The following is a 13,427-nucleotide window of genomic DNA, read 5'->3' on the forward strand; positions in this document are numbered from 1 at the left end:
TGCCCAAGGTAGCTGACCTTTGGGGGGCAGATTAAGAGGGTAGTTAAGGGAGACTCCTTGTAAACAGAAACCCATCTTGAGCCCTATTTCCTCAATAACAATCCTTCCGTTTAGCCTCAAAGTTCTTCTAGTTAGGACATTGTCACCAGCATAGCCATTTTGGGAAGGCATGTTGACACTGACACTAAAGTTTGCTTCCTTTTTTGGAGTTGTATTCATACTATGTACGTTGTTTTGTACTCTATCTCTGTTGCCATTTTTATCTGATAAGAGTGTTTTCATGTCACATAAGGATATTGGTGGTGTGGTTAGAATCTAGCTGAGACTAGCTCAATGATCCTTTTCTCTGCATAATAAACTTAGTCTTGAAGTGGAGTTTTCTTCTGTCTCCATGCTGCCAGAGTGTGGGAGTTATTTTTCACACATGCCTCTTGTATTCAAGGCAAGCACCCACCATTTAACTACATTTCCAGACCTGATAAAGAATATTATTTATTTATCTATTTATTTTGTTTTTTCAAGGCAGGGTTTCTCTGTGTAATAGCCCTGATTGACCTGGAACTTGCTTGGTAAATCAGGCTGGACTTGACCTCACTTAGATCCAGTTGCCTCTGCCTCCCAAGTGCTGGGATTAAGGAGTGCACCACTAAACCTGGCTGAGAAAGAATGTTTTTAAGTCTATTTTTAGATTTATTTTCTTTTACGTGTGTATTTTACCTGCATGTGTGTATATTCATCACGTGTGTCCCTAATACCCACGGAGGCCAGAAGAAGGTATTAGATCTCTGGGAACTAGAGTTATGGATGGTTGTGAGCCATCATTTCAGTACTGGGAGCCAAACCGCGATCCTCTATAACAACAATAAATGTCCTTAACCTTGAGCCATCTCTCCAGCCCCTGGTAAATAATCCTTTAAAAGCATAATTAATATGTAAAATGGCTAAAATATAATGTATTGAATTTCCAGAAGGCTATATTTTGGGAGGGGGAAGAGTAGTAACTTCCTCTGTCTTACGCTGATCTCTTGAGCGTATGTTTTGATAAAATTATCTTTAACATCATAAACCATGTGTGACCCACAACCTTAGGTTTTATTTCCAGAAACATCCATCCTTCCAGTCGTTTGTCCATACAGCAGGTATTTGTTGAGAGTTCAAAGGAAACGTAAATGCTGGCATTGGAGCCGATGCATGTGTGTTTAGATACAAACACGTATAGGTGCAGAGATGTAAGGTTTGAAGAACATGCTGACCTCCGGCTGGGTTCTTCGGTAAGGTTTATGTGCTCAGGAAAGTGAGGACTTTATTGCTGACTTGTGCATTAGCTGATCCGTACCCTGTAAAGATGTGGACTCGTCCCAGGCTTGGGGAAATTCACAGAGGCCGAATTGATTTCACAGCATTGCTTTCTGGTGGGTGCTCCTACTTTTTGTTATATGCTGTGTAGAGGGAAAGTTCGCGGTAGGATATTCTTGTAAACTTTACCGTAAGCTAAACCATGTTGAGGTCAGGTCAAAGCTCAGTGGATTACCTGTTCCCCTCACACGCCTTTATGCTGAGACTAGGAGTCCATTGTGTGTGCGTGAACCTAAGATTGACACATGCTTGAGATTGTTTTCAGTTAGAAAGAACCTTCTACTGTTTTGCTGTTTGTTTGTTTTTTTAGAGAAGGTCTTGGTAGGTAGTCCGGGCTAGCCTTGAACTTGCAGCCTTCCCGACTCAACCTCCCAAATTCTGGGCTCCTACACATGAACCATGATTCCCAGCTGGCTTGGCTTGCTCTGAAACCGTTAGAAAAGAATGATGGCAGTGAGATTAATAGATCTTCGTTACCCAGTTTTCATTATGGGCCTGGGAATGTTGCACAGATTTCTAGTTTATGGAGCAGGATTCGATAAGCATTTTTTTCCTAACATGGTCTTTGAATTGTGTTATATTTCATAGATGCTCAGCTGACAGATTTACATTTTGTGCCTCAGATTTGCTTTTCCTCATAGTTTTTAGCTGCCTGTTATGCTTTAAAATGTGTTAATATTCTCTTATATGGGGTGCCTCCATCCTTATTGTGACCTATGAAGTCTGAGGGGAAGATAAATTTGAATGTGGAGATCAGTGTTAATTTATGTGCATCCAGATAATTTTGTTTGGTTGATATTTCATTTGGTTATTTTTTTTTCCCCAGAACTCATTTAAACTTAGATTTTCAAGGTCTGCTGTTAGACAAATGCCATAAACATAATTTGTGTACTCCAGGAAAGGCAAATGGAACATCAAATGGAGATCAATAAAAATGACATTTCAAAATGCTAGCCTGCAATTTGTGAATCATGCTGAGCCACGAGGCAGAATGAGATTTCCTCCCCCCCCACCCCCACCCCCCCAGGGCACGTGCAGTAACCAGGAGGCAGGAGCTGGGGAATCTGAGCCCTTCCGGCTCCTGTGCCTCCTTCCCTCAAACTGCAAAAGCCTGACTGCAGACTAAATTTAAAGCAGCATAGGTGATGATGTTGTGCTCATGCGATATGGGATGAGTGTAACATCTTGGTTTATCTTCCATCAAGAAAAGCTTAATGCGCTGGAGCGGGGGCGGGGCCCTCTGCTGAGCAGTCTGCATGGCCCTGAAGGAAGGAAGCCATTAGGTCAGACAGTAGTGTTCTTTTCCCCTTTTCATACTGGTCACTCTCAGGTGGATAAGTTGTCCCGCCTGCCCACTATTGCTTTCTGTATTAGTTGCTTTTCTGTTGTTGGGATAAAACACCACAACAAGTGGCAAGTTTATATAAGAAAGCCTTTAATTGGGCTTATGTTCCAGAGAGTTAGAGTCTATGGTAGTGGACCCAAGAAATGGTGGCAAGAATAGCCAAGAGTTCATGTCTTGAGCCACAACTGGAAATAAAGGGTACTAACTGGCATGAGTCTTTTGAAACCTCAAAACTGGCCCCCAGTAACATACTTCTTCCAGCAAGGCCACACCTAGTCCTCCCCAAGCAGCTACCAACTGGGTACTAAGTATCAGTTACCTGGGGCTTATGGAGGACATCCCACTTAAACCACCACACTTAATCTCCCTACAGATTTCATGGTTTCTGCCTGCAGCTGGCTGTTGCTCTGTGTGATAGGTCGTCCGATTGGCCGTATTGGGTATCAGAATTGATGGAGCTTCATGTACTTTATCTGCATGTGGGATTGCTTTACTCTTCCTGTTGCCACGGTGAAATATCCTGACAAAAGCATCCTACAGGAGAAAGGGCTTATTTTGGCTTCCGGCATGAGAGTGTGATATATTTTGGCAAGAATGTCCTGGTGGCAAGGGCTTGAGACAGCTGGTCACTTAAGTCTGTAGTCGGGAAGCAGTGCTCTGTTAGCCTCCTTTTTATGCCATGTAGGACACAAGCCCAGGGAAAGAAAGTGTTGCCCTTTATCTGGGCAGCTTTTCCCATCTCAGTTAACCAGATCAAGGTAACCCTCTCAGCCCTAGGTGGAGGCTTCTTTGCAGATTCTGTCAAGTTAGATTGCTGCTAACCTTGTTTCTTAGGTCTTATAAAGCCTATGTTTGTTGTGGCTGGCAAATGTGTCCATCTCCAGCACCAAATGTGCCCATTGGCTGTGTGGTAGTATGCCTCTATCCCGAACCGTGGCTTCATGGCGGACAACTCTTCACAGGGATCAGCAATGTGCAGAACTGACTTAAATACATGATGGCATTAGGAAGTGGACCACGCTTTCCTATGAGCATACAGTTGAGCTGGACCTCTGCTGACAAGCAGTTATCCACCCAACCTCAGTAGCATAGATGCTAAGATAAAGTGTGAAAATACGTGCTTCTTGGAAGGGATGACATAACCGGTCTGGATTTTGCTTTGATCCAGAAAAGATGCAAACCCTACGATAATGAGGTTGAGATACTCCCAAGTAGTGAAGGCGGGCACTCCCTGCAGTTCCTTCCTCCAGAACCCATTCCAGCCCAAACAAACTCACACACTCACACAGCTGATGTTCAGATTCCAGCTCGGCACAAACTGGTGGTTTCTGTAATCATGGTGCAGATTCTCTGCCCTGTCTCTTGCTAGTGTGGAGTACTTGGGAAGGCACAATCTTCATGATCGGCTGGTGTGCCCCTGCCCCAAATTCCCATCCCCTTGCAGCTCAAGACTCACTCTCCATTCTGATGCATGGTCTCAGCCAGGAAGTAGACTGTAACTATATACTCTAAGAGGCACTATAGGTTTGTAGGTAAGTGGGTGTCACCTGCTAGGGAAGACCCCAGGGCCCACTGCCTCCTGCTATCTGTGGTCTGGTAAATAGACGTCTAAGCACCTCTGGCATTGGGAATAAGTCGCCTGTATTTTATTCTCACAGCAAAGCCCCTGGTTTTGTTCTGTCGTAACAGCTCTGCTTGCCCTGGGTTTGGTGTCCGCCTACTTTTGCTTCTCGTTTGTTCTCTTTATATATAGTTTACATTTTCTCCTGTTGGGAGGTGCTGGTGTTTCTTTTCTATTTTTCTGTCGCCTTTGAAACGTTCTTACACGTATGATATGTGCACGTAAGTGCAGGTGCGTGTGGCCGCAGCCAGGCATAGAGGTTGAGGATGATCCTCCCTGTCACTGTGGTTTTGTGAGTCCTGGGCATCGAACTCAAACCTCAAGGCTTTCTCGGCAGTGCTTTGCCTGTTCAGTCTTTGCCTGTTCAGTCATCTTGCTAGTCCTCCTTTGTAACTTACGTCATGTATAACCCTCACTCTGACCTTCATCCATGTAAAACAAGAAGTGACTGTCCGTTCCTTCTAATGTTTTCTCACTTTCATTGTAGTTGAAGTTTTGTTCTTTAGATTGATTATCTTTGATGCTTTTGACTATGTCTTAGAGGTCTTTTACTTGACTTCCTTAGTTTGGGGTTATATGTGGGCCTGCATGCTATCCCAGTGCAAAACCTCCCCTCTCCCGCTGGCTCCCACTTTCTCTCCCCTTCTGTCCCTTCTTGCATTGTGCTGTAGTCCCTCTTTGTCTGATTCTGTGGTGAAGTTCAGTCCATAATAGCCCACTGGCAGGACTTTCTGTATGCATCTTTTTGGCCGAGAGTCAAAGCACTTTCTATTTTGAAGCAAATGTCTTTTATTTAAAAGTTTCACATAAGAGCCTGCATGTGGCTACTCTTACTCCATTTATCTTACATCTCTGAAGTAGGCAGATTGCTGGAGACCAGAGGTAGATTAGTGGTGGCTGAGGCTGGGCTGGGGAAATGAGGAGCACCTGCCAGTGGCACAAGCTTTTTGTGGTGATAAAAAATGATCTGGAATTAGGCTGTGGCAACATAGCACAACCTTGTGAATGTCCTACCCACCAGTAACGTGCACACAGCAACCAGTGAACATTACACCATGAAAATTACATTTCCATTTAAAAGATGTGTCTGAGGCAGTAGAAGTAGATAGTCCTGAGTAGCCCCTCCAGAAGTACTTACAGTCGACTCTTTTGGATGGTTTCTTTCCGATTTAAAGGTTTATTTATGTATTTTATGTATATGGGTACTTTGTCGGCATGAATATCTGCACACCAGAAGACAACATCTGACAGTTGTGAGCTGCCATGTGGGTGCTGGCAATTGAGTCAGAAGCTTCGGAAGGGCAGTGAGTGCGTTTAACCACTGAGCCATCTCTCTCCAGCCCTTCTTCTGATGTTCCCTTCCTCCTTCTTTTCATGTACCGTAAGGCAGATACCGGTTACTTATTCCCTTTTTATGGTGTTAAGATTGATATTAGTTAGCCTGTGTAATCTCCTACCAGCCTTTCATCTGGTGATTTTTAGCAATAGTGAAAACCGTTGCCTCGTGGTTAGGAAGGATGGCAGAATCTGATCGTTGCTCAATTCATGTGTGAGTTGTAGTTCTGTAAAGAACGCTGTGGAGCAGTCCACTGTGGGCTGTCTCATTGCATCGCGTGTGGGAAAAAGTTTAGATATGTGTTTAATTCTTTTGGTTTTGTTTGTTTGTTTGTTTGTTTGGCTGGCTGCCCTGGAGACCGACCTCACAGCCTTGTTTTGCAGCCCTGCTGAGCTTGCTTGCTCCTTTAGCGGCCTTTCTGAAGATTTTCTTAGGACCTTATATGTATGACTGTGTTGACCGTGAATAAATAACTTTAATGTCCCCTGGCCCATCTTGCCCTGGGTTTTGTCTGACTAGGTCGGGAGGCATCAGGTGCTGAGGAGCAAGGGGAGAGTAGCTTGCTTCGAGCGAGAGCGAGAGCACTGAGTCTTTGTTCAGTACAATGTCAGCCTTGAGTTGAGGTTCCTTAGCTAAGCTTTATAGATAAGGCTGTGTACGTTTACTCCTGTTTGGTTTGTAAGGGGTCTGCCTGCCCTCAGCCCGCAGCCAGCCCTCACTGCTAGAGTTGAGAGCATGTGCAGCTCTGTTCAGCTTTTCCATGAGTGCTGGGGACTTGAACCGGGTCCTCATGCTGGCAGAGTGTGCTCTTGCCCACTGAGCCTCTCTCCAGCTCTTGGGGCCGTTTTCCCGTACTCCTGAGTCAGGTCCTTTCAGCGTGCTGACCCCAGGATTTGTATACATGAGGGTTCCCTGCTCTGGTTTTGGTACACATCTCTCCTGGGGTCACGTGGATTCTTGAGTCATGATCCATGTCCTCTTTCTAGGCGATGCTCGGCCAGCTGCCCAGTCCCTCTGCTCCCTCCGCTCATGGGAGTGATCCACACATAACACTCAGTGGGGAGAGCCAGCCGTGGTCTGGCATCAGTGCTGCTGGTCCTCCCGCTGTGGCTTGGGGCCTTCCTGGCTGCCCTTACTGTGTGTCACTGTGAAGTTTCCTCATCTCTCTCTATGTAGTCATGAATAAAGCAGTCAGAGGAGCACTCATCGTGGGGCTCGTGATGTTTCAGTTGCAGACAGGCAGCTGATTTCTTGCTCTAAGAGTCTAGGATATTTGTCACTGCCTTGGGGCCTTTGAAGGGAAACTACTTAGAAGTTCCAATGCTCTCTGGGTTCCTCTTTACAGCTTCTACCATACAGCTCCTAACATTAGCTGGGCTCAACCTGTTGACTTGCCAGACTACAGCAATCCTTAGCACAGTGCCATGTGTCATGCGGACATCCACACACCTCTGGCTGTCCTCAGTGGGCTCATTTTTTTCCTTTTGTGCTCTCTCTGATTTTGTAACTGGTGTCTCATATGTAAAAGTTACCAGTTTAAGGCAGTGGTTCTTGACCTTCCAAATTTTGTGGCCCTTATACAGCTCCTCGTGTTGTGGTAACCCCAACCACAAAATTATTTTCAATGCTATTTCATAATTGTAGTTTTGCTTGTTATGAATTATAATGTATCTGACATGCAGATGGTCTTAGGTGACCCCTGTGAAAAAAATCATTTGACCCCCAAAGGGGTTGCGACCCACAGGTTTAAAATCACTGCTTTAAGACCTAATAACTGTATTTTCTTTATTCAATAATCCTTAGTAAAGTGCAAAAATTAAAACTGAGCTGTAGTGACGCTGAAATCAGATTTGAAATCAAACAAATGAGGTATCCAATATCATCCCTGTTTCTGCTGTTAAGACTGGTTCACTCTGTAGCCCAGGCTGGCCTAGACCTCATCCTCCTGTTCCAATATCATCCCTGTTTCTGCTGTTAAGACTGGTTCACTCTGTAGCCCAGGCTGGCCTAGACCTCATCCTCCTGTTCCAATATCACCCCTGTTTCTGCTGTTAAGACTGGTTCACTCTGTAGCCCAGGCTGGCCTAGACCTCATCCTCCTGTTCCAGTTTATGGGTGCGGGGTTGCAGACATGTGCTGTCTGCCGCACCTAGCTTGAGAGGCTTTTCAAAGGCTTTTGGTACTGGCCCGCTGGCTAGGGGAGAGGAGCTGCCAGCCGCTGTCAGTACTGCTAAGAACAGAGAACGCTGGAGGAACATCTTTCCTTTTAAGAGGTAATTTTTCTTGCTAAATATGTCATAAGAACTTGAAGAATGATCTTGATTTCTCGCTGTAAAATGACTGCCAACTGAGCCAGACTGTTTAACGTGTCAAAGTTAGAGCACATGGATTTGTCGATAAATTTAAATGTGCTAGTAGTTGCCATTACTACTAAATTGTTTGAGTAATATATTATATTCACATTTTAAATGGATATTGATCTTCATTCAGTGACTAAATTGGAGCATCTCAATTCTTATGAAATTGCTGACTCTTTTCCACTTTGTAGGTATACAGCCAGACATAAATTCTCGCCAACATTCCATAGATCCTTTTTCTCATTTTCGCTTCTTTATGCACTACTTTTTGGGAAGTAAGAGTACTTTGTGGATTCTAAAAATAGCAAAAGTATATCGTCTTAAAAAAAGTGTTAAAATACACTTCCGCATCTTCTGTTGTATCTTGAAGGTACCTGAGTTTCATTCAGTTGCCCTTGGCTCAAAGAAAGTTCTGTCAAAGTTGCCAGCAGTTGCTGTTACCTGCAGACTGGAGGGAGCACGGCACGCATCAGCTGTCAGCTGACATTTCTGTCGCCCAGCTTGGAAGGCCCAGTCAGCTGCTCTACCCACTGGAGAACAAGAAGACGCACGCCCAGTACCTGTTTGCTGACAGGAGCTGCCAGTTTCTGGCAGGCCTCCTTGCTACCCTCGGATTCAGCAGAGTGTTGTGTGTTGGAGCACCAAGGTACGGTCCTCTTCAGAAGTTCTCCCCTCTGTACCCTTCTACGCTTACACGCATTTTTATGAAGCAGTCATGCTGTGTGCAGAGTGAGGCGTGAGGCTCTTGACACAAGAGGACGTGGAAACCGTGTCCCCCTCAAATGGTTGCTTTCTGATCTGAGGTTGAAAGTTTTATCTTAGATTTCTCTCTTAAGTTCTGCCCTTAAAAAATAAAGTCTGTAAAACTAAGGTGAGCCAGATTCTCTGCAGTGTTTCCCTGCAACGTGTTTTGTTTGCTGCCTGTCTGTGGCATCTGTAGTTTCTTATTAAATTTGCTTTCATTACTTGCTTCAGGCTCCACGAGCAGATCAGGCTAACAGCATCAGGTGAGAGGTCCGGCATGAGGAGCCTTTTATTGGACATTGACTTTCGGTAGGTTTATAATATCACATTGCTTCTTTGTTCTCTCATTTCTTCCTGGGTTCTTCTCTTCTGAACTGTTCCTAACCTGACACGCTTTAAGTAACACTAAGGAGTAGTGGTAGGTTATGAAACACCTTGTCACGTATATAAAGTTAACACATAACCTTTGTTTCAAATGGTACTGTGGACCACAGACTTTTCCTCCGTGAACAGGTGTTCTTGTATGTGACTTAGGATCAGAGACGATTCCTGCTAAATGTAGTTTTCCTCATGAACTAACTCTTCATGAACTGCCTAATTGGTGGTCAGAATTTTGGGATTTTTGTCTCATCTTCAAATCTTGGTTATGCAATAAGTCGTTCTAAAAATACCATCTTTCCAGATGATGTGCACTTCCCAGGTGCAGCCGGAAGTGGAGGGAGTGTAGCCAGAAGTGGAGGGGGTGCGGCTGGAAGTGGAGTGGGTGCAGGCGTGCGATAGGCAGGTCTTGGGCTGAGAGTTGGAAAGTAGGTCTATTTGTGGGAGATAGAGATAGGTATGTGTTGGGACTACAGGACACTTTTCATATTGGGATGCATCTGTAGTGTGACTTGTAGTGTACAAGGAACAAACATCTGTCCACTGCCTGAGTGTGCAGACTAAAATGTTCCTTAGTCTCTGTAATGGTTTGAAGACAATTATTCTTGGCAAGTTTTACATGTCACTGTCTATACTAAAGGATCAGGCTTTGTGTCCTCCGTTTCGATCTGTTTGAACAGTGTTGCAGTATCTGTATGAGACATTAAATATGCTTTTTCTCCCTGCAGATAAGTCAGGGTTAGAAAGGCTATTCTATGTGATTAAGTGTTTTACCTACATGCTACATGGATCCACATGTGTGCCTGATGCCCTTGGAGGTCAGAAGAGGGCATCGAATCCCCTGGAACTGGAGTTAAGGATGGCCGTAAGCCACCATGTGGGTGCTGGGAACTGAACCTGGGTCTTCTGTTAAGTGTGTCAAGTGTTCTTAAACACTGACATCCCCAAAGCAGATTTTTTTTTTTACTTTTAATAATTTATTTTACAGAATGGGATAAAACAATTCTCAAATAGAATCATACCAGTGACTTTGACCCTTAATGACATCATCACGTCCCAAAGCAGATTTTTAAAGAGTAAAATGTCACACACAACAGCACAGCTTAGTGGCTGGGAAAACATTGCATTGATAAAGAGAGGGGAGAGGGAAGGTTTGCAAGTACCAGGACCCGAGTTCTGGTCAGAGACGAGCATGACGGGAATGAAGAGTTCACCCCGGCTCTGTGAGACGGAGATGAGAGCATCACTCGGGCTCGCTGGCCAGCCAGCCTCACTGAACACGTGAGCTCCAGATTCAGGAAGAGACCGGATCTCCAAAATAAAGTGGAGAAGTGATTGAGGAAGACTGCCAGTGTTAACCTCTGACTTCCTCACACACCCACATAACTGTCACCTCCAAAAGTACAGCTCGTACAAGGTACCTTTCTTTATTCTTCCAAATCAGCTGTACACTGTCGACAGCATGCAGTTCCTAGCTCTTTCCTCCACGTTCTCAGCCATTGTGAACCACTTCTCCCTGTTGACAGAGCGGGTCTGTGTTCAACAGGAGTGATCCTTCCCAACCTGATAATGTCGATTTCTTTTATAAAGATTTACATAAAATTACATGTTTGTGTGGGTGTGTGCACGTGTGTGCAGGTGCCCTCAGAGGCTCAAAGAGGGCATCAGATCCCTCAGAGCTGGAGTCAGAGGTGTTTGTGAGCCACTTGATGTGAGTCCTGGGAACTGAACTTGGGTCTTCCGCAAGAACAATATGTGTTCAGAACTGCTAAGCGACCTCTCCAACCCTCTGCCATAATTGAGTTGTGATTATTACAGTTTGAAGTGTGTGTTCCCTTGGTTTTGAGTCTGTGTTTAGTAGGTTGTACAGAGATACCACTGTCTACTCTCAGAACATTTTATCTATGTCTTTAATTTGGGGGGTTTGATACAGGGTCTCACTGTGGCCTTGAACATGAGATTTACTGATCAAGTGCTGGGATTTCCGGTGTGAGCCACTGTGCTTGTGTTAGAGCATTCCTGTCACACAGAAAAGAAACATCATGGTCACTGTCCCTGATAGCCACTTCTGGTCTCATGGGTTGGCCTCTTCTAGACATTTTATATAAATGGACCCATTTCATATGTGACCTTGTGTCTGCCTTCTTTTAGTTACCATAGTGTTGCCCAAAGGTAATACATATAGCATACAAGAACATTTCCTTTCTTTGTGACTGTTTAGTAGAGATACATCAATTTCTTTTTAAAATTCTATATTCCTTTGTTTCCTAAAGTATTACTATCAATATAGATACATTGTTTTATATGTAGAAGTTTTACTTTGGGATTCTTGTCATTCTGTTAACAGTACCTAGTGTTTTTTGAGTTCTTAGCATGTGTCAGGCCCTGTATAACTCACTTCCCGTAATAGCCCTATATAATAGGTGCTGCAATCATTTTTATTTTCCAGTTGGAAAAACTGAGGTACAAAGATGTGAAGTAACTTAGCCAAAATCATAGCTTGTTAGTGAGCAAGCCAGAATTGAAAGCCAGGCAGTCTTAACTCCAAGTGGAAATACTTATCATTCTGCACATGAACCGGTCTTAGGCGCTCCCCCCTCCTCTGCCAGCCCCCACCCACCCCCCACCCTCTGTTCCTCCTCCTGGTTCATGTGAACCAGTAACCTTTGCCAAGCGAATTAAATATTCATAACAAGGCACTCCTATTGGTTGCAAGTATTTTCTTATTGTCCCAGCAATCTGTTCATATGAAAACATTTCTTGTGTCATATTACTGGAGTCCATGACAACGATAGCCTTGTTGCAGTCACTGTCTGGGCCTCACACCATGGTGTTAGACCTCCACCTCTCTGTGTATTGCCTTTTATCATCCGATGGTGGCTTTAACGTCCTTCGTACTGCTAGAGGACTTTGGTGGCAGCAGAGTTAAGCTACCTTACTCCTACCCCTACTTCCTAACAGTAGAAAGAGGTTGTCTTTCCTGAGAGATTTGGCAGCAGAGCTCCACAGTGCTTTGTTTAGCTTGATGAACTTTCGAGCCAGAGCCAATCCCCATTTTAGAAGCCGCCACCATGGGCAGCCCCTGACAAGGCAGATGGAGTGTGCTCCCTCCAGGATGGAAACTTGACTGGGAAGCGGGGCTAGAAGTGCTAGAGAGAAAAAGCTGCTGTCTGTAAGACAAATCAGTGGGGCTCCTTCCTGAGTCCCAGCGCTCAACCGCAGGGACTTCCTGGAGTTTGCATTGTTGTACATGACTCTGACTTTGTCCAAGAGAAGCTTCTTGGAAGGTAGCTGTGGTGGCTCAGGCAGAGGGGAACCGGACACTTGCCATGGATCTTCTCAGGGTCTCAAGGATCTCAGATTTGGTTTGGAAAGGGAAGGTTTGTAAAAGCCACCCAGAGTTCTGGCTTTTCCAATCTTTTAGTGTGTTTTTAAACATTAAAAAAAAAAAAAAAAAAAAAAAAAAAAAGGTTCCCCCCCTTCCCTGTGCTTCAACTGTGTTTCTTTTTAATTGAGAAGTGTTTCACATATACCAGTGTTCCCAGGTGTATGTTCATAAGATTGTAGCACCACCTCACTGTGTAATTTCAGGACATCTTTTATCACCTTTGAAAAGAAACATTTTCCCAGTGAGCATCTGCTTTCTGCCCCCAGCCTTTGCCCACTACTTTCTGACTTCCTTTTGAGTTGCCTATTCCAGTATTTCTGTGCCTGGGGTCATAGAGCAGGCAGCCTCTCAAGGCCCATCCATGCGGGATCCTGCACCAGCCACCTGTTTTGCATGGGTGAGTGATATCCCAAAGTGTAGATTATGGCATATTTTATTCATACTGTATTTCTTCCAATGGCCTATGTGTTAAAGGCTTGCTTCCCAGTGTCCCCCAGGTGTGGGGTAGTAGAACCTTTAGGTTAGTTGGGGTCTAATAGGAGGCCCTTGGGGGAGAGTATGCACTTAGAAGGTCGTTTTCATGGGTCTCATTGGTAGCCTGGTCCCACAGAAGCCTGGCTTGCTGACTATCATTAGGATAGCTTGTAGTCCTGTTACTTAAGAGGCTGAGGCAGGAGGATTGCCACAAGTTCAAGAAACTGTAGTTTCTTTTTGCCCTGTAGAAGGCCTGTCTAAGGTTGTCCAAGTACCTCAGCAGCGTGCTCTCTGTTTGTGGGCTATAGATAGTGAGGGACTGAGTGATGTGAAGATAACATTTGCTACGATGGTTTCTGTATGCTCTAATTTTAGCATGAAAGATGTGAGACTCTATTTGGCAAACTATTATCCAAATAAAGTTAGAG

At 44.6% G+C, this 13,427-nt stretch overlaps 1 protein-coding gene across 8 annotated transcripts in view; it reads left to right on the plus strand.

The window, feature by feature from the left end:
- Nucleotides 1–13,427, plus strand: part of Zcchc4 (zinc finger, CCHC domain containing 4) — a 49,258-nt gene that overhangs the window by 12,183 nt on the left and 23,648 nt on the right. For 5 of the 8 annotated variants that reach the window (XR_001784758.2, NM_001309445.1, XM_006504189.4 and 2 more), the window contains 2 exons: nucleotides 8,386–8,661; nucleotides 8,991–9,068. Coding sequence is in view for 5 of the 8 variants with exons in the window: in NM_001308144.1 (NP_001295073.1) it covers nucleotides 8,386–8,661; nucleotides 8,991–9,068 (354 nt within the window). In the remaining 3 variants the exon portion in view is untranslated. Of the gene's footprint in view, nucleotides 1–760; nucleotides 7,932–8,385; nucleotides 8,662–8,990; nucleotides 9,069–10,060; nucleotides 10,555–13,427 lie in introns of those variants that run through there. The other 3 variants (XM_006504192.4, XM_006504190.2, XM_006504191.3) reach the window with 3 other exon arrangements.

Source organism: Mus musculus, chromosome 5 (assembly GCF_000001635.26).
Source record: "Mus musculus strain C57BL/6J chromosome 5, GRCm38.p6 C57BL/6J".
NCBI lineage: Eukaryota > Metazoa > Chordata > Mammalia > Rodentia > Muridae > Mus > Mus musculus.